A 22,559-nucleotide genomic window follows, 5' to 3' on the forward strand; every position below is an offset into this window, starting at 1 on the left:
CGGTCGTGCTTTGGCGTCCACACCGGCGCGAATGGGAGGTATGCATGAAATCTTCTGTTTTTTGGGCAATCTAAAGAATTATCTCTGAGCCACGCCTTAATGCCGGCCTCTGTGGCGGTGGGGTAAAGTCCTCGGCTGTTTAAACTAAAGGTCGCGGGTTTGAGTCCCGACTGGGTAGGTTGCCCCTATCCAGGGCATCGTTGTTCATGCACGTGTATTTGTAACCTTGTTGAAAACCCGCGACGTAAAATGCCAAAATGTGCTGTTTTCGGTAGAATAAATAAAAGTGAGGAGGTAGAAGAAATAAAAAAACCGGCCACGCTAGCGGTGGGGTAAAGGCATCGCCTTCCAAACAGTAGGTCGTGGGTTCGAATCCCGTCTGCGTAGGTGGTCCTTAACCAGGGTATGGATGATTGTGTCGTCCTTTGTTTATATTGGAATAACCGTCCTAAAAACCCTTAGATGCTGTTTATAGGGAAATTGGAAATAAAATAAATAAGTAAAAATGACGACGCGAAAATTTTCTATCCCTAATCCTGAAACCGTATCCTAACCGAGAGACTTCACCGTCCTCATTGCGGCGGAGTCTCTTTACGTTAATCCTTCCAAAATCCAACTCCAACACAATTAAAGAGGGCAAACAAAAGAATAGGAGATGTAGATCCGGCCTCCCCGACAGAGAGTAACCCCACGAAGCAGGAAAACTTAGTTCCAGTTGTCTATTGGGATATTCTGCGTCGTCGGGAGCCTATCGGTATCGACGTTGCGGTAGTCTGCGTGAATTACACAATCCCTTTTTCTGTTCCCGTGATGAATAGATATGTGATAGCTTTTCAGGGACTGTAAAATTGATAGCTGAAGCTAACATTTTCTGAATCACACATTCATTTTTTCCGTTCCTTTTCCCATCATCTTCATCTGTCACCACAATGCTTACAACTTCCATTCCATCAAAAGCCGATCGTGGTGTTACTTTCGCTTTGTGTGATACGTGGCACTGATTGAATAAATGACAATTTAAGGTACAAAATAAGGGACGTGAACAGATGTGAACAAAGCGATAAGAAGGCCTTTTCGTTGGAGCCATCCCAGAAAAATAGTTACATATCAGCAAAAAAAATGCCTGTTATCATTGGAGATATGCTTCGTAAGGAACGAAAAAAATGTTCGAGTGGTTCAGGCTGCTCATGCTGGGAAGAGGTGGACTCCTACGAATAAAGTTGATTCGCAACACTGCATATCTCTCCGGCATCAGTGGAGTCCACGTCCGTTTGTTTGCTTTGACTAGACGCACTCGGAATGTCCTCCCATCAAACTCTCCAGTGTTATCTCAAAGAAAAAGGTCCAGACCGGCGAAAACAAACTACGCGGATCGACCCAAAAGCAAACTGTCGTAAAATAAAATCGGATAGGAGAAAAAATGGAGTAGTTATCTGGCACACTTAAGAATGTTTAATGTTGCGTAACGATTGATTCTTGATACTGAGCAATGAAATATAAGTGATATCTAACGTCGGGGCATGGGCTTGATTAGGCCAGTTGAAGTCCAATGAATCTTTGATGACCGTGGATATTTTATTTTCTAAATTATGACTATATTCTCCCATTCAAATAAAGAGCAATGATCAGGTTTCAGTCGGTATCCGTAACATCAAAGATAATTGAAGTTCAATCTTCTCGAAAAAGAGTTTACATAAAATTGGTATAATTATTTACTACAATTGACGGTAATCTACTGATGTAATGCCTACCCAACAATACACCCTGATCTCCTACCCAATCTACCATATTTCTGTACTTCCGATGTGAATTTCAGACTACCTTCGTCCTTTTTTTTAAATGGAGCGGTAGTGGCAAGTACCAATATATTTACCTTACTACAGAGTAAGCATAAATTCTCTCCTTCATCCTCGACACTAAGCTACATACCATTAAAACTATTTTACATTTCAGAGGGATCCAATTTTTTTTTTAAACAGGGCAAAGGTGATTTTGTGTCCGAAGCAACAAAAATTTATGAATAAATATAAACCAAACGAAAAAAAACTTCGTCCCACTCTGAGTTCGCGAATTACTTAGTCCCTTCGCACTCTACGCAGCTCTTATTGTTTGACACAATAAAGTGAAAAATCTATATAACCTACAGTTTCACTCAGACAAGATTAGAATGATTTTTGAAGAAAAGTAAAACTCATGAGTGAACAACCAAGTGCGCACGCACTCCTTAACCTAACCTAACGTTCAACCGTTCTCATCTCGTGGAAGGGTCATCTCCGAGACGAAGACGCCTCAACCCTGGACACTCCGTCGGCCGTATCTGCTTCGTATTCATGCGGCGTCTGCACAGTGCATCCCTTTCTTCTTCTCAGGCACTTAACATCGCCTTGTCCTCCCAATGCTTCACTTCTCTCCCCTCCCTCGGCCAACCAGCCACGTCCACGACATCAACGACCCTCTACTTTCGGCTACTTTCAAAAATGCTCCCAATCTTGGATACGAGTGTTACACTTTATACTCACGGTAGCACTAAACCCCCTGGATGAGGGAATGCACCAATCTTAGGCTTTCAATACTTCCATTACAAATCTACGTTTAATAATTGTAAGTGAAAAAGGAACTGTCTTGAAAAGTTGACATATAATTTCCTCTAAATTGATTGTTTTAATGAATAGTCAGAGATTCAAATGCTGGTAACCTAAACACAAATTCGCATAGTAGCCTAGAAACATCCCATCATCATCTTAATTTTGAATCCTTTTATTTTTCTGTACCTACTCATTTATTACTTTGAACAGCATACATTATAAAAGACTACCAAACCCAGAAAAGAAAAACAGCGGGATCGGAGGTTAAAAGAAAAAAAATAGCAAATGCTTGGAAGGAGTACCGTATGCATTATGCACTTCATTTTGCATAATGAGTTTTAGGTCTTTGGGGCTATTTTTTGCATTTTATTAGTAATTTTACATTTGTCTCCTCATACAACGCCTCTAATAAGGAGTAAATTCGGCGCGTGAATGGCACATGATTTAAGTTTCAGGGAGTTAAATCATTCACCCCGGGCGAAAACGGATTCTTTTTAATATAGGTGCAGAAGTTTCCTTAATCGCACTACTGCGCTAGCTACGATCCCATTGTGCTAACCGGGAAGAAGAGACTAAGAATAACAAGCGAAGAGGGAAAGGATCAAGAACATCACTCGCAAAAATTGCAAATTTTTTATGGAGTTCCTTCGTCTTTTTTTATCAACTAGGCTCAATGGAGGGTCATTCATTCACACTCTGGCGATAAGTCCGAAGAGAGGATCAAAAATAATGCTTACATAAATCGAGAGGAAGCATAAACGATTTAAGGACGATAAAATTTCAGAACCTCATTGAAATCGACTGTCGATTGCTTTATATTTTCATATTTGTCAAACTTCTTTTGTACGGAGATAAGACATGGTAGAATATTGAGCCTAATAGAAAAATAGTGAATGCCCAAGGAAACACACAACACTAAGAGAACGACACAATATTCATAGTTCATCACCGTACTTCCGAAAAAAAATCCTCAGCATGAGCTATACAAAGAATTTGTCACACATACAGCGAATATACATTAGTGGATACCTACATATACTTTAGCGAATAGGAATTCAGGAACCTGTACAACGTAGTGATCTCCGTAGTGGCCCGGAAATCCAAAGGTCCCTGCTTCGATACCCGGTCGAGGGGTATTTTTTCTCATGGTAATTCATGTAAACTAAAGTAAAGTCTCTGGGCCATCTCTTCCATACGATGACCTTCCTTTCTCTAGGGGCCATAAATCTGGCTTTGGCTAGAGGTAGTTTGCGTCGCAATTCTTCCTTCCCAATTCCTATTCTAACCCTGGGGCATCTTCGTGCTAATCGGGACAGTCCTCTTCCCTTTAATCCTTTCCATCTCCGACCTTTCTAGATGACGCAGCGTAAAAAAGTACATGGCCGCCGGAAAATAATCCCGCGGATTCGCATGGATTCGATCCCGTTGCATGTCGGGGATAAATACTCACCCCCTGCCAAACACCCCGTGGTTGTCTCGAAAGGGATCATGTAAATGGATAACAACACGTTCCACCTACTATTGCAGTTTAAGAGATAAATAGCGCAAGATCATAAGCATACAAACGACCTCGGATGGGTTCAAATAGAAGTTCCCGAGGTCGCTCTCACGCCTACTATACAGGGGCGGGACCGCAGAAGAGAAATGAAGACGTTTACCAATCGCGGGACAAGGGATTGACGAACGGCGGCGGTGGCTGTCACGTAATAAACGCGCATCGGCGTCAATTCGGCGGTCACACAAAAATGACCCCGGCACGACTTCGACCTAGTTCTCGTCCCTCGGCCAGAGGCCACAGATGGTCGTGGCGGGGACGGACTAACTCGTGTGTGTGCGCAGTGCATCACGGCCCCGAACGATGAAATACCAAACCACCGACGACGCGCCGTCATCGGCCCGCAATCTCGGACCGAGGATTCAAAAGTGATTTATTCGACCTCATTGCGATGAGCTGCCCTCCCGTCAAGCATTCGCGCATGGATATAAACACTGGATTTGCATCGGAAGAGAGCGCTGCATGGCAGCCTCGGATAACCAACCTGACACCTTTTGCAAATGTCTCTTAAGTCCTGTCGGATGTTCCCGCCTTTTTATTACACCCACCATTCGCCCGAATAAGCTATGTTCGCAGGCCGCAGCCAAGATTTTATCTCAGGTGTTCGTTCGAAGGGTGAATGAATTTCGGGTTCATTTGGATGGGGTAAACTTGAGACTGAGCGCTTGGTTGCTGATTGAAGGGTCCAGTATACCAATCTCTGGTGAAGCCTTTGGGAACCTCAACACAAAAATCCTCGAAGTTCGAGAATACCCAGAAAAAGAATCAGGCCCCCTAACCTGAGTGCATGATATTTGCACACCCGTGGCTTAGTTCGGAGTGAGCTCTTCCCTTACATATCCAAACTAACTCTCGGGTTTAATCATTGAATCTCAAAATTTCGAGTGGAGGTCAAACCCCTTTAACCCCTATACTTGTAGTCGTAATATTTTAGTTAGCAGGGTGAAAAAACCATCAATGATACAAATAACGAATTTTGGCGGTCATGTAGAAAATTATTGTTACAAAGAAAGCGTACATACCCTTTACGACGCTTATTACCGCATCCGGGGCGCAGTAATCTTCATACCATATATAAGTCGAAGCAATCCTTGATTTGAAGATATTTTTTCAGAGCCGCCTACACAGCCATGTCAATAAGCCAGGGTGAACGTGCACGCCTCGCTGATCTGGGTGCGTGATGGAAATCCGAGCGAGAGATAGGAAGGAAATTATCGGAGCGAGTTACGATGTCGTGAGAATCGCCGCTCGCGATGGACTCGGTAGATTCTATCATTCCCACTCTGCCCCGGTCGGAACTTTGAAGCTCGGAGCCTGTGAAGCGCGATCCAAGATGAAGATCGCAAAAGTGCAGCTGACTCGACGTAAAGACGTATTACCGTGTCGTCTTCCGCATCTCGGGCGGTCGAGAGAGGTATTTGATCTTAAAGAGGGTATGCACTTTCGACCATTAGCGACCATAAAAGAAGATGCAAGGAGTGGTTGCGTGGTCGAAACGAATTTCAGGGAAGGCATTTGAAATACTTTCTCGCACCCCTCCTGAGGAAGCCTCAATATTTTTACCAAGTTTCCTATTAAAGCAAATAATTTATTCGGAAAAAATGATTTAAAACATAAAAATCAAAATTTATCACGAAATTATGAATTCCTAACTAAATTTTATAAGGCCTTAATGAAGTCCGTTACTAGCCATATTAGGCGAACTAATCCCTAAATGGTGTACAAAGGTTTGTGAAAATCAATTAAGAACTAACTGTGAAATTTCCCTGCGAATTAATGGCGATGGTCAATGTATATGTTTTATTGTTACAATCTGCCGATATTTCGAATCCAAAATATTCTATCGCTAAGACAAGACCTGGTGAATCAATAACAACATAAATTAATCGCTTGATAATGGGGAGCTAATGACCGAATATCTTCACGTTAGACTTTATTAGATTTTTTATAATATTTTAACTAGGTAAGGCATTTGTATGTCCGTTCAAAACGGCATAAAACCGAAGAATCATTCACGATGTGCTACAGCTCGTTAGCACTGATGGTATCTATGGTCACATTTGGTGAATGAAAACGCTTGCAATTAAATATAATGAAAATTTGCAGCTTCATGAGAGCAAAATACTGGTGCCACCAAGGTTTTCAGTTAGTGAAACGATTCAAAGGGAAAATCTGCATAAGGTACATATTTCACTCTCACAACGAGAGGATTTCTCGGGAGAGAGAGAGATGAATTTTCCGTAGGGTTATGTCAACTTTGCGCACCTCTGATGTCATCAGAGTGGCTCGACATTCCGCAGCAGTGAGTTGTAAGTGTGAAATAGATATGCAATGAAGATATGAGGTGAAAGTATTCGAAAGATGCCGCATATTTTCCGACTGATCGCATCGCAAACGGGTTCGATACGTGCAATTCTTTTTTAGAAATGCGAAACTACCGTTTCAGTATTTCTTGATTAACTACCTATATATTCAAAAAACCTGCGGCCAAAGTCGGACATACTTTTGATGAATTAAAAGAATGCCTAAAATAAAAACTACCATATCATAGAATCAGTACAGAACACTAACCGAATTCGCCCCAAGTGTCTAAACCAGGGCTTTCCACATAGTGATGCATATACTTCGAAAGGTCCCGAGCTATTTTATGGAAGTTTCCGGCTCAATTTGGAATTCAAAAAAATTAAAAGTTTCAAATATTAAAGTTTATCTTACTCGCACTTCTTACTAACTAAAACGGAATGTTTTTGTAATGCTCATTCAATAATTAGGGCAATATTAGGCATTATGTTAAGAAATAATAATTTCTTTGCCTAATAAACTAACTCCTTTATATTTTTTTGCCAATTTTTCGTCCCTTGGTTGAGATATGAAGATAATGGTAGGCACCACGATCTACAGCAGTACATAAAAACAAGGCATTCGAAAACTGCAAATCTACACATAAAAGCAAACCAGAGCTCCTTCTACAAACATAATCACACATGATACACCTACCTGCTCATCAACTCAATTTCACGTACTCACTAGTAGACGGTGATTTCGTGAGGTAGCTACGCTAAAATTCAGTTCACATAGGGGTTTCCATTAATTACGTGAGGTGGTTTTCGCGATTTTTTTAGCCCTTCCTCCCCCATTAGTGAGATATCGTGAGATTTGGCTCGACTTACCAAAATAAACAGTTTTTAAAATTATTTTCATTCAATATTACCAGTTTTTAAGATTTCTAATATCTGAGTCTAGAATCACATTTTACACAGTTTCTTGCGGAAAAAAATTAAGTGATGCTTGCCTGGACCCTCCCTCTCTCAAACGTGAGATTAGGTAAGAATCGGCTTGACCCCCTTCCCCCTAAACGCCTCAGGTAATAAATGGATGCCCCCTTATCAAGATTACGGATCAAGGAGTCACATCTTAAGAGTTCTAACATTATTTACTCATTCTGGCCATTAACGATGGATTATTCCCAAATTCAACCGATCAACAAAACATCAACTACTGGCTTGAGCAATCAAATTCCTCTTCGTTACCCATCCTCAAGAATAACTATCATCTTCTTTAAGCGGAAGCCGGAAGGGAAGGGGAAAGCCTATGAGAATATAATACATCATTTAAAACAAGACATGATACTAAGAGCGCTGAGGAATAATCAAGAGATATGATAGGTACAATGGAGAGATTCAACCATCAGTAATAGCAATAGGATATCATCTGAAACACATGAAACGATGTTGAAAATGAGACAGTGGTATAGAAAATTATAAGCTTTCGCAGCGTAAGTCCCACGTTGTCCTAGCGGAGCCAGGACATTTTCAAATAAAATAGGTGATACCGTGTTCTTTCCGTGCAAAGTCAAGCTCATTCCAGCACTGTCATCCCAGACTCAATGTCACCGCGGAAACCGTATTTGGCTGATTCTCCGGATGTAAGACAGAAAGAGCTTCCTCTTTGTTGCAAATCCAGCGGAGCAAAGATCCGGCCGCGTTCCGACGTTGTTCCGAAAACCGTAGCCGCCTTTATTTCGCCGACGAAATGATTTTTATTTTCTTTGTGACCTTTGCGACCAAATGTCACTGATTGGAAGAGTCAGATGCAATAAAAAAACAGTAAATCAGTGAGATGATGTCATCTCTAGCATATTGGCCACCCCTGGAATTTTCTTTCCTCCAGCAACCGAGTATTAAGACGAGTATGGAAACGAGGGAGATCACAGAAAATACTTAAAATATTCCACATTATTAATGAAATGAAAAAGAACAAATAAAATTCCTTGAAAGTCACAGCCACGGTATAGCTGCGGAAAATAAATTCACATTAAGATGGGTTTCACAATAAAACGCATGCAAGGGAGCAATATGGACGACCAAATGTTAAAATTATCCATTATGATTTGATTTCGTGATTACGTACTATAATATTTCGTAGGAGCAGCTTCGCAGGGATATCCTTAATAATGTAAAACTAGTTTCGAGTTCAACCTATTCCATTACCAAAAGACAAGTAGGAATGTTCATAGGATTATTCGCGACCAAGTTTCATGCACCCAAATGATTGTGAATTATTATACCTGAAAATAACCGTCCGACGATCGTTTCGATGTATTGCAATTCGCCAATGCAGATGGATGAGTCACATGTAATACATCGACTTCCTAAACACTATTAGCCACAATCAAAGTGTATTTCAATTAGGGATGGAATAGGCGAAACGTGAAATTATTCAAAGCTCACTTTATCTTGAGTCATCGAGAGCTATTCAACGGCTTCCTAAATTTTCACGAATGATATTATATAAGTTCCAAAACCAAAGCGTTTTATGATCCGAAAGAGACTTAAAATCGTAAGAGCACACTGATTTGATCACGACAAGTCATCATCATTTGCATTAACATTCTGGCGTTCCACCAAAATCAAGGCAATGCAAAAAACCGTCCGCGATTGGCATATGGAAGGACCTGATAAAAAAGCTAAACGATCCTGTCGCCAGTGACTATGTTAAGGACAACAGAGGAAGAGAAACAAAAGTCTTCCCTAACATATTTCACCCGATGCTCAGCGCAAAAGATACGAGACGATAGTGTCATTTTTCGTCGGGTGTTTTACTTGCTTTTCTCTTTCAGGAGGACCGACTTCAGCCGACAAAGATCATCCGAACGACTGACAGCCGTACTTCAGATGACTCGAATCATGGGCCAGCTTCGCAAAGCTCTCTTTCTGGATGTCCGATGAGGTAAGTAAGTGAGGATGAATGAAGCGATGAGGGCGCAATATCCTTAAGAGATGATGACCGCATCGCATCATTCACCGCCTAAGCCCGAACTAGTCGTATTCAGCCGAAAATAATGAAAGGGAAAGTTGAGTTAATGAGGACTCATCGCTCCGTCTCTACCGGTCATTTTTCGTGGCCGTTAACTCGTTTAGAACTATCATCTCGGATTTTTAAAACAAAGTGGACCCACGTCAACATTATTGTCTTAAAATTGAAAATTTTTCCTTAGTATTTTCTCAACTGAAAAATCTTTAAATTTGAAATACGGGATTTTTTTAAAAAGGGTGACTCTAAATTTCCATAAAATTTTTAGATGATTAATTAAGTTTCAAATGTAAAATTCGCTGGGGGAAAAACAAAATACGAGCTATCGAAGGTGAGCAATACGTCCTCTCTGATCGTTTATTTGATCAGGTAGGGAATATTAAAACATGCTTGGGATATTCTATAACGGCTTTATGGATTCCCTCACTTCTACAAGTACATCCATCGGCCGAGGAAAACTAAAAATTGCAAGTTACGTGCTGTCGCTCACAAAGCAAACCAATGTCACTGTAACATTCCACATTCAGAGGATTAGAAAAAACGTTCTATCAAATTACATGTATCTAATTAAAGAGAACTCATTAACAGCGTAACCGCTCATCCTTCATCCTCATATCTCATGCAATAAAACAGTTTCATGCACGAAGAAGCATACTGAGTCTTATCTTAGCTCAGGCCAATCGGTGTTCCAAGTAAACAGGCCTTTTCGGGCAGTAGGATGAGAAAAAAAACCTAATCACTCAATGAATATAGGTACGCGCAAAAAAATTAAGCATTCTTACGCAGCTAAATATCAATGTGTACCGAAAAAAATAAATGGCAAAGTGCGTGTTTAACAGAAACATGCTGAATTAATAAAAAAAATAGCACGTAATGACTAATTATACGTATTTCTTTTGTTCTTGACATCTTTATATTTACCCCTATCCAGGGCATGGATGTTTGTGCTGTGCTTTGTTAATGTTGAAACCCCCGTTGCAAAGGCCGTTAATGTGCTGTTAACGGGGAAATGGGAAATAAATAAATAAATAAAAATTTGAAATGCAGAGGTTGTCGTTGAAGTTGTAAATCTAGGTCGGCTTTATATTTTTTAATGACCTAAACGTCAGGATTTCATATTTAAATATAAAAGAGACAGTTGACTTCTTCGGGGGAAAAGGTTTTTATCTGAAAGGAAGATAAGATAAAGATAACAAACGGAATACGATTATCATAATTGCTTGATAACAAAAAATGTGCCAATGTTTATTTGCCGAGTCGGAAGGTAAAGTGAGAGTGAATATGATTGTTTTTTCTCTCTAAACACCTTACAGATATTTCCTCCATCGACGTAAAAAAAGCGTTACGTTCAGGTATTAATGCAAACATTTTATCGACCTCGGAAATACTCCAGATGATAACTTTGCTTTTCACTAGGCATTGCATTGACAATAGATTTAAAAGTAAGTCCTCCGTCGTGTACTAGTAGCCACCCAAAACAAAAAAGAATATTATCCTAATATCAACGTTCACTTTCGTCCCATACCCTTCCTATCTTTCGCATTACCACAAAGTAAGATTTTAAAGAAATGTATTCTATACGAATTTTGATATTTTGATAATATTAAGTAAAGTTAGACTTTAGAAGTTTATCAAATTAAAGTTAAACCTCAAGGCTCCCTCCACTGTCAAACGTAAAATCAAAATCCCAAACGAGTGACGACTATTAAGAAAAGTTAAAAGTTTTGATTGTATAGGTCCCATGCATTAATTTGACGATTCAGAATCTACTTCGCTTTTTCCTACTTCATTTAAACCAGGAATGACGCTCTTGAAAGGATAGTTTCCCAATTGATTATAGTGAGCTAGCAATCGGTGAGAGAACACTTTTGATAAGGAAAGGGTCTGAAGCCATGTAAGTTAAAGACGTATACTAACTTTGTGAAGATAATTGTGCACTCATGATGCTATTCCTCAAATCGAGATATTCTAGCTGTATTACATTACCGGCGTAATTACGATACGTAGGAATGAAATAATCACCAACTTCCGGAGGTAGATGAAAAATAGTGAAATAGTCCTCTGCCGGAGATGATGAAAGCGAGATTCGCCAAATTCGCTGTGATAGGCTCAAATATTAGGTTCATTTGACAAGAAAACAGCCCAATCGATTGCTTTACACCAGATGAGTATTTCATAACGTGCGACACACAAAAAGAAAGCTCCACTGGCGCAAGGATTCCATCGATCCCTAAGCGAGATCCTTCAAGGTTAGCGGAGAGCAAATTGATAAGCTTACCACGTTACACACAAGAATGCAGACATACCCATCTGTTGTATTCAGTTCCGTGATGGCATTTTTCATTTCTAAGTACGAGATTCTTTATGAGAGGTGAATTCACAATTACTCAGCTAATTTTCGAATGCAATAAAAAGTAATCAATTCAGACTTCAGCATTTTTGCCTGCGGATTTTAATAAATAGTCGGTCGATTATTGTTTTGAAGAACGGGAAATTACATTATAACATCCTCAGTTTCCAATAATAATTCAGATATTGTATGAAATGGACCCTTGTAATTTAAAAGCAACCAGAATGACAACCCATCACTTTAATTCTTATGTTTTCACTCGATAAAGAATAAAAGGAGTTACTGTTAGCCTGTTCTCAACTCCCCATAATAATACAAATAAAATTGAATTAGTGGCTCAGTTGACATTTTCAAAAGATCCCGACACACCTTCAGGGATAAAAACTTTAATTCTTGCCTACTTTCAAGAGAGAGCATAGCCAGGTATACCTCGCGCGTAACACCGAAGAGCCGCCAACACCCAGGCGGCAGAAAAATTGGCCTCGGCGCCCAAGAGTCTCACGGCCGTCTTGATTGATGGAGGGTACCATTATAAATAACTAATTTCGAGGGAAATCAGTATTTCATCTAGTTTCTTTCGGATATTACAAAATAGACTGAACCACCTCAAGCAGAAAGGAGCCACAATCAACGCAATTCATGCCATTGCCGAGAGCAATTCGCATGCGAATTGCAATCGCAAGTTGCAACTATGTTATAAAGAGACGATTTGCCTTTCAGTTTAATTTAACATGGCCGATTAAATTAAACACATTATAGTATAGAATGTTTTCGAAGGTAATTCAGTCATACAGCCAATCACTTCCAAACACCGGCGATTAGGATACCTTGGAAATTCATCAAAATGACACAAATAAGTCGCTGGAGTAGTTAGACCGGATACAATCGGATGCAATACAGAAAGACCACGAATGCTTATCAAAGAGGCAATTGCATATGAATAACTAAAAGTCATTATTTTCCTTAAAGAGTATTTTAATAATTGATAGCTCTAAATACCAGCCATTAGATTTTTACGTAAGTATACAACCATAACAGGTGTCAGTTCATGGGACTTTGAAAGATTAAAGCTGATATTTGTACTGTTCCACTATATTTTGATTTATGAAACAACCAGTTTCACAAATTTATAGTAGCATAAAAATAATGTTAAATAGCTAATAAAAATATAGGGATAAACATTAGTGTAAAGGTCAACGCTAGATTCAATACAAGTATCTTCTAAATCATTTCATTGCCAACGGATATTATTTAACCTGATTCAAGTTTCCGCGACAAACCTCAGAAACTAAGAAATAGGTCAATAACAACTAAAAGGGTTTCGCGGTTCCTAGGAGGAAATCCTTCCCTCCCTGAGGTCCTCGGGGAAAGGGGGAAAGGAAGTTTACTCGAACAAAACCCAACTAGCAAGACGTAGATGAGATACCATTCGGTTGATCCATTGTGTCAAAACGTCAACAATAGAACTAACTCGAATTCAGCAATTCAAACAGCCAAAACTAACCTTACTAATAAGTTTAAAATAGGTTTGTTTCTCATGCTAATTGGCGATTGATAAAATAATTGATCAAAGTAAGGATCCCATTCCTAAATACTTGGCGGCATTCTAATATAAAAAAACAAATGTCTACAAGAATATTGTTGACACTTGCAAAAAATAAATTGCTATTCAAAAATTTCTACGATATTCGAATATCTTTAGGAGTTGGGTAGTTAACACTTTCTCCAAGGAATATTATATCGATTGAAGGCTGCACTTGCATACATAGGCGGATCTAGGGGGGGTACGGGGGCACGTGCTCCACCCCCCCCCCCCCCAGACCCTTAAAAAATAGTCAAGATTTATAATACGGTCCCCCAGAACAAAATCCTGGATACGGCCTTGCTTGTGCCCCTGCCAAAAAGAAATCCTGGATCCGCCCCTGCTAGCATAGGCTGTTGCTTACATTTGAAATTTTAGAGGAAAATATTTTAGAGTTGAACAAGTCGATGGTGATAAATAATAAAATTTAAAAAGAAGCATTATTATTATTTCAGCGAGCAGACGAAAGAGAATGAAGTATTTGCCTTAGAAATGGGCAGAACTTGGAATAAAACCAAAGGAACCGTCACAGCAAAATTATATTGGAATAAAGCAATTTATTGGTATGTGTGCGATAGTTTTCTTCCATGCAATGTACGAATCCAGAATGGTTACTGTGAAAATCCTCCAAACTCCAACTCCTAACATGACATTTGAGCAAACATCACGATGCAAAAAGTGTAATTACAAACTCGCGGTATCACCTGGTATTGAATCGAAACAACTCCGATGGTGATCACTTATATTGAACGTCAACGTGCCCTAACCGCAAAACACTATTCCAGATAAAAAATTGCGACGTCAAATATTTGGACACAGTCTAGGCTATTCATTGGAGAGACGAGCTGTCACTTCCCGCGTCCCATTCGGAGCGGTCAGCACTCGGGCGCGGAGGGCAGCAGCGCGTTCGCGAACAGCTGACCGAGGATGCGCGGGAGATTGTTTTCTCTCGCTTGAGAGCTTAGGGGAGCCGGCGAACAAAAAACTCGACCGCGAAGACTGAAAACTCCCCAAGGATCGCGGCGGGAGACGCCGGACACGGGACTCGCACGTGCTCCTCATGTCGAAGAATATCGCCCGTCGCCGGGGTATCATCAGGAAAAGAAAATTACGCGCGTATCTAAATCCGCAAAAGCGCGCTAATGATCAGCAGTAGACTTCAGGACGCCGGCTTTCTAAGGACTGCGAGAGACCTTTATTTTGTTTTGCTCCGCCTTTGTCTCCGCTGTAACCAATTTATCCGGATGATCGTCTGGAATTGAGCGTGGAAAGGTACGAACATTTTCACCGACGCATTCAGTAATGTGCTTCGTTCTTTTTGGCACATGAATGTCTCCACTTGCACAGTTGCAGTTTGGGATTAAAATAAACGGCGCGCCGACCACAAGCTATTGCCATCGTAACTAGAGCGGATTCTCCCGAGTACTTTTTTGGCGCCCAGCACCGTAATACAAATGATTTTGCAACACTCGCCGTCCTCGACGACTATCAACATGACGCACTGCCTTCCTTGGTATTAGAGGCAGATCCGGAAAATACGAGGTGATTAATGCAAAGATACGGCCACCTCACGGCACTCACTGTCACACCCACGACACGACATCAAAACAAACAAATACACCACGTGGATTGGGGGAGGGGTTGGTGATAAGGAAACCATAGCAGTCTCGGGGATCAACATGTGCGGGGAGGCGTCTTTGGCCGCCCCGGAACACAACGGCGATCCGTCAGCGGAGGACTTGGAACCGGAGGGAGACGCAGACGGCGTATCGGGGCATCACGCATACACTGCGGGGCGGAAGTCCGCCACGGGGAAGGCCGCTGCTGTGTCTACTCACCGACGGCAATGGTGGCCACTTCCACCGCGACGCGGCGCCGGGATCGCATCCTCACCGCGGGTGTAGAACGGGTCGACTGCCCGGCACAAGGCACGCCGCACGCCTCAGAGGACGGGCTTCCCCCTCCTTCGCCATCAGCCCCTACCTCATCCCGTCCTCACACCACTCACGCCAAGCATCCAACGACAACTCCCTCTCCCGTAATTCCATCCGAAGGCCCTCCCCCTTGGCGAGTCGACTAATCTACCCAACACAGTGCATGGACAAAGAAATTCGAGGTCCTTCCGAAAAATATGTCCAATTTGAGGAATTTAAACCTCTGCGGCGCCGTCGTCGGAGATGTGCACCAGCGTTCGGACCAAGGGGACTATTACAGAGGAGGCTCCAGGTCGTTCCATAGTAGCTAGAATAGTACCGCTAGCTTTTTAATCGTTTTACAAAAATGTCTGCAACGCAGCGATGAGCGTAAAGCGGTCTACTTTTCCCCAATGCTTGCAACAGAGTATTTGCACTCACGAAGAATAGTTTTGATGAACTCACTTATTCGATTGATAATGTTAAATCTCGTATATACATATATTTCGGATAACAGCCGTAATTGTAATTTATTTCCCCGTAAAATTCTGACCGCTCTACCGTCAACGTCGAGGGTGGCGACTTTGATTAACCCATTTGAATGCGCGGTAGGTGACAGAAAGGCCAAACGTAAATTAAAAGAGGCCCTAGGCTATTGCACTCATGAGGCCTTTTCGCCTCCCATTTTTAAGATTGTAAATTACATGAGAGACTACATAATACGCCATTATTGAGATATAAATCTATCAATATGAAATGAAACATTTCGCGAAATATATCAATATCAAATGATACATGTTGTGACTGGTACTACTAACTAGTGACGACTAACCTTTTGCGAAAAATAAATAGTAGTGTTCACTTTTCAGAATAGTGTCATTTTAATTTTGCTAACAATTTTAATGTAGGCCACTCTTGATCTTGAGGCCCTTCGCTGGAGACTATGGGAAAAATCCGACCCCTGTGCCCGCACATTTTGTGATCAACTGGAGGATGCTCTATTGTAATATTCGTGGTACGGACACTCCGCTCTCGAACTCAAAATACTATGGTGAACCAAACGAATTTACTCAGTACCTAATGGGATGCATTCCCAGCAGTGCTTAATTTCGGCCGGAACGAAATTCCGGTACCTCTCAGGGAACATCGGGTCGTGTCAAAAAATTTCATCGTTTTTTTTGCATTTGGTAAAACATGATTCCTCATTCCTTATAACACGTATTGCAAAGTAAAAAAAATCGGAAGTTATGGGCGGGTGGGAGGAATTTTATTTGAAAATGTGTGGATTAAATGCGTTGGTATGCTTTCCGGTACCTAAAATTTTAGAAATGACCCATCGATTCCCAAAGTTCATGCCTTTCTTCACCTTTCCCCTTGCTCGAGTCTACAGTCGTCGGCGGCCAATTCTCATCGCATAGACGAGCGGCGTGGACGCCGGAGCGCCGCGCCGCTGCACGCCGCAAAAAAACGCCCGAACACCGCCGTCAGGTCGGCAAATCCTATAGGCGGCACACAGGTGAGGATATAAGAGGGAGGCAGGGTAGGATAACGATAGGAGAGGAGGGAAACTTAGGAATGCCTTTTCGGTCGACAACAAAAGAGAAGAAGAGTGAAAAGGTTTCGTAGTGGGGGCAAGAGGGTATTCCCTCCTCCCTCAGGGTTTGGGCCCAAGGAGGATACAGGAGCGATGGGGGTCCTGTGGTGACAACCAAAACCAACTTTTTATGACTAAAGAATAGCTCACCGACAGCAGGGTCCGCTCCAAGAAGTTTTCTCACGGGTCCTCAGGAAGAACCGAGGACGGCGCCGGTTGCGAAGGGAAAACTTCTTCAAGGAAATGACCGCAGGATCGAGGGCGTCGAACCCTGAGTCTTATCACCAGCTGTAGATGCTCTAATACCTCGAAGAAACCTACTGGGTTATCCAGTAGCTGTTCCAGCAATTCAGCCGTATAAACAATACTTATGAAGCATCAGAATAGCTCATCCAGTACAGATAGCACGCCCTGTGGAGAGATACAATAAACTTGCAATCAAAATATCACGACACCTTTTTGAGAAAAATTGCCTACGAAATAAATCATACCCTACGATTGATGTGGGCAGAAATTTACAACTGCCCAGATGATCATCATCATCCCCATCGTTCATAAATAAAGCAGTGGTCAAAAACGACCAGTGGCGGATCTGTGGGGGGTACACCTAAGAGGGCTATCGGATGAAAACATACACGAGATAAAATCGAAATATTCGGAGGTTACCTCTTTGTACAAAAGTATTTAGTTATATTTTCCAGTAAATTTACCCACTATAACGAAGTAAAATACAAAGTAGTTTTAAACTTAGGGTCTATTTTATAGGCTTTGGTACGAAATAAACGAACCACTACGAGTGTTTGGTAGTGTCCTTTTTTATCAAAGAATAAGTCTAAAACTACCGCTTTTAGGCCTTGAAAATACCAAATTTCCAAAATCTCCAAAACCGATGACTGGGGAGGATTTCCCCCGACCACTTACACCCCACATTCAAACTAAGGTTCAAACCGAGATCCGCCACTGGCTAAGGGGTTACTCCCTGGATCCCCTACGTAGCCCCCCTTATCTATATCCTGGATCCGCCATTGAGAACAACGATATAGTAATTATATTACCCAATGTATAACATAATGTTTTTTTTTTAGTTTTACCTTTCACGAAGTTGGTAATGATTCGGGTTAATACTTATCCCAGGTGATTACTGATACGATCATACCTAATTTGGTGCTTTGGAGAACACATTAAAAGAATTGCGGCTCAAATAGACCATACAACTATGGTAATAGGGTAGTAATAGTGTACTGAACAAACTGGCCTAGTTCTAGACATTTTTCTAGTGTAAGCGGAAAACATTCCGCCCCCCTCAAATCAGATACTGAACATTTAATTTCCTTGTTTAATTAATACTAAACATTGGACTGAGCGCTTAGGCGCCCCCTTTTGCTTGGCATTGCATACCACTTAAAACAAATTATCAATGTGGACAAATAATCACTAGCTCAAATAAAATTACACGCGGACCAAATTATATGGGATACTCACTTCCGCGCCTAAAAATAAGACGCGCGAAACTTAACAATGTCTTCTGTTATAGAAAACCGCGGAAGTGATACAAAAGACGCTATTACGAGCTCAAATGTAATGAGGAAAGAATACGAGAACTAGAAAATAAATAACCCTCAAAAGGCTATTCGGAAGCACTCCGGTAACTTACCGCACCTTCCCGCTCGTATTTTTATTTTTATTTTATTTATTTTTTTATTTTAAAGAAATATAACCCCATACAGCATATGCCATTTTATAGTGGCCAGGTAACAATACATAAATTAGAGGACGAAGACGCAATATAACATGTAGAAAACAATAATTACATTTACAAAAACAAAAGGACAACAAGAAACTGCAGTGACAGACTACTTCGGTGACAGATAGGATAGGGAAAGGCTTATGAAGGATTTCAATGGAAGTGCAAAGGGGTCGATGTGTGGAGGGAGTGAGTTCAACACAGAAGTAATGCGGTATAAAAACGAACGTTTAGTGTGTGAAAGTCTAGGAATGGGCATGTGGATTAGGGGATGAGAACGGGTAGGGCGGGGTGGAACTTTAAAATTGATAAAAGAGAGCAATGCTGGGCAGTCGATGGTGGAATTGAGAATCTTATAAATAAGTTTTAAATCAGCTGTGAGCCTATGGGTAGTGAGATTAGGGATGAAGAGGGAGGAGAGAATAGCATTAGTGGGCATGTTGCGTAAATGCGGAATTCTTTTTTTTTTACTATACTGGCAAAGAAATTGCTGACACAGTCCAGGGATGAGAGGTTGGTTTGTGAAGAGATAGACCAGATGGGACAAGAGTAAGTAAGAATTGGAAGAATGATAGATGAAAAAAAAGTTCGAAGTGCTTGGGGGTCTTTAATTTCAGTGAAACGGAACAGGAGTCCTAAGAGGGACATTGCTTTAGACTTGATGGATTGTATGTGCGGAGAAAAATTTAATTTATTATCAGTGATAATGCCTAGGTCCTTGGATGTTGATACACGTTTCAGCGAGTGATTAAAAATACTGTAGTCAAATTTATGAGTTATCTTCTTTCGGGAAATGGACATCACACTACATTTATCTGGGTTTAATGCAAGATTCCAGACATTACACCAATTCGATGTCTGACGTAAGGCATCTTGTAGGTCTTGGCAATCAGATGGTTTTTGAATTTCCTTGAACAATTTACAATCGTCAGCATAAAGGAGAGTCTGAGCTTGGGAAGAAGGTAGCAAAGAGGCAAGATCATCAATATACAAGTTAAACAGATAAGGACCAAGGACACTCCCCTGAGGAACCCCAGATGTCAGAGGAGACCAAGGAGAAGATGAGCCAGAAAGAATAACCCTTTGAGTTCGATTGTTGAGGAAGCTAGTTAGGAGACTTTTGAAATTACCAGAAATATTAAATCGTTCACCTAATTTGTGGAGGAGGAGGCTATGATTGATAGAGTCAAAAGCTTAGGAAAAATCCAGGAAAATGGTGTCTAACTGTGATTTATTATTAATGGAGTTAATGGCATTATGCTGAAAGACGGATAAGTTGGTCATGCATGAGCGGCCCGGAAGAAAACCATGTTGATTATCAGAGAGATGAGGGGAGGTGAAGTAGTATAGTCGATTTAAGATTGTTCTTTCACAAACAGAAGAGAGAACTGGAAGTAAGGAGATGGGTCTATAGTTTGATGCAACATTTTTTGGCCCGGATTTATGAATGGGGATAACATTAGCAGTTTTCCATTGTGGTGGAAAAATGCCAAGGGAAAAGCATCGGTTTAAAAGCAAAGTTAAAGGAATGGAGAGTGATTCAGCGCAATGGTGAACAAATATCGGACTCAGGCCATCAGGACCTGATGAACGTTGAAGGGGAATTTTGCGTAAATATTTAAGAACTTCAAGCGGGTCGGTTCGGATTTCACAGAGGCAATTACTGGAAATGGGTGCAGGGAAGTGATCATGGGTGAGAGGTGGGGAAGAGAGGGGCGTCATGCATTCAGAGAAGAATTTGAGAAAGAGGGTCGTCCTGTTTTCTCCAACGGCATTAGCATTACCGTACGAAACGATTTCAGGGATTCTAGGTTTACTGCGGCGGCGATTTACAAATGACCAAAATTTTCTGTAAACAATTTAAATGGAGCCTACGCTATACTCTGCAAATGCTTTATCATGAAGGCCACAAAACCAGGCCAATATTCCAAGTTTCTACTTTTGTGCATGCAACTATTCGCAAATGAACAGATCGTGACTTTTGTAACTTGTAATTATAGCAAAGTTCTCTCAAATAGACAAAAATAGTCAAGACATTCGCAGCCTTGAAAAATTATCAATTATAAGGATCTCAGGAATGTGTAAAAATGAGCATACTTCAGCGGCTATGGTTACAATAGTCATCCATGCAACATCAGCCAACCAATATCGAAAAATTTACGAAATACGCACTTCCTGCGAGTTTTAAAGTCAATAAAATAGTAGGCATACATGTTTATTGTTGTGCTGGTATACTCTAGCATATTCCAACTAGTGGCCTCGAAATAATCAATACCAGCCAAGTATAGTGCGAAAAGGACTCGACGGATGTAGCACTAGGAGGTGGGTAATACAGACATTTCTGCTCTCCATTCCACCTAATTTTCTACCATTTCCGATCCTAATTGATACTATTACACAACCTAATTAATACTAAGAACTCACATTACTGATTACTAATGTACGCTTAAATGGTCAACGAAATTGACTTTACCTTAATGTGCCTACTCATCATTTTAGTTCATCCTAATTCTCAACACAGCTTTTCAATTTCTGTTCCGCAGATTTTTAAGTAGCACAGACGGTAATGCAGTGCCTGCAAATCTTCTTTCGAGGCAATTTTATTTCTTTAACATTTGCGGCAAAATATTGAGGTGATTTTTACTCGAGATGTCATATAGTGGAGATTTTCAATTTCTTCCTGATTTCGTGGTAATTCTTTTGGAAATTTTCAAGCTCCAGCCATAGAGTGCCCCGGCAGTGGCGCAGCAAGGGGGGAGGTTTTGGGGGGATGAACTCCCCGCCCCCAGAGCTCAGAGAAATTTTTAAGTTAAATCCATTTTACTTAATTGAATAAATATTACCAATATAATAGTGTAAGAGTAAATAAAATATATCTCAGAAACCCGTAAAACTAACCATTTTAACTATTCATCTTAAAAAATTTCCGGGGGAGGAGGGCCCCCGCACCTCCAGCTAACCCTGGCAGGTATTCCATACCCCAAACTCCCCAGTATTAGTTGCGCCTATAAACCCCCTACCCTTATTTCCAAGCTTCTCCCCTATTCCCCGGCACTATGAAACGGCTGACTACTCACGTCAAATAATTTTAAAAACATATCGCACCCCTTAAAGTTAAGAAAACCTTGTTCCTAATCAATCAACGAAGGAGGATTTTATTTTGATAATTTACAATACATAAAATTAAATACTTTATTTTGTGTTAAATTAAAAGCAATTCTGAAACTTATTTTTATATCGCCCCGTTAGAAAGTTCAGTGACACCTTTATATTAGTCATTACGAAATTATGAAACTTTTAAAATTATAACACGAATGGAAAAATTAATGTGCAAGCCACATAAGATTTTTTGCACCGTGAAGCATCAGCGTTTCACATGTGGCTGATGTCGGCAACATGAGAATTTCGAAACTCTTAATTAAGCACTTGCAGTCCGATTACCTGCAGCAAAATATGATCCCTCCAAACATACCTCTCTTTGATGAGTAATGCAAAGTTGAGCAATTAAGAACGAGAGAGCACATCAAGCACAAACAGGTACGCATAAAAAGGAACTAACTCCTGGAAATAAATAATGAGAAAAAGACTTGGTCGCTACTCTGCGGGCGGGTAAAATAAAACGCCCACTGATGAAGTGACTTTTCATTGGTAAACTGTTTGATATAAAAGAGCTTTGAGGAGAGTTCAATAATTGTAGGTAAAATATTCGGTAATTCCGGTTTGATATTAAACCACTACTCCACAAAGGATTTGATCCGAAAGCCGAGATTTCAGTCATAGAATTCTTGCATTTCACTAACCAAAATTTTCATTACTTATCATAAATGCCCTCGCATTACCATGAGCGAACATAACGTTAGTTTCTAGCTTACATGTGACGGAAACATGTAGAAGCTTTTCGACCACCATCAGTCTCTCTTCTT

General features: G+C 40.8%; 1 protein-coding gene across 1 annotated transcript in view; it reads right to left on the reverse strand.

Annotated features, from left to right (window-relative positions):
• Positions 1-15,314, reverse strand: part of LOC124157357 (phospholipid phosphatase 1-like) — a 177,813-nt gene extending 162,499 nt beyond the window's left edge. Inside the window, exon 1 of the mRNA XM_046532021.1 lies at positions 15,224-15,314. Coding sequence (XP_046387977.1) covers positions 15,224-15,272 — 49 coding nt within the window. The 5' untranslated portion in view covers positions 15,273-15,314. The remainder of the gene's footprint in view (positions 1-15,223) is intronic.
• Between the last annotated feature and the right edge of the window lie 7,245 nt (positions 15,315-22,559).

The sequence above is a fragment of the Ischnura elegans genome, chromosome 4, assembly GCF_921293095.1.
Source record: "Ischnura elegans chromosome 4, ioIscEleg1.1, whole genome shotgun sequence".
NCBI classification, from domain to species: domain Eukaryota; kingdom Metazoa; phylum Arthropoda; class Insecta; order Odonata; family Coenagrionidae; genus Ischnura; species Ischnura elegans.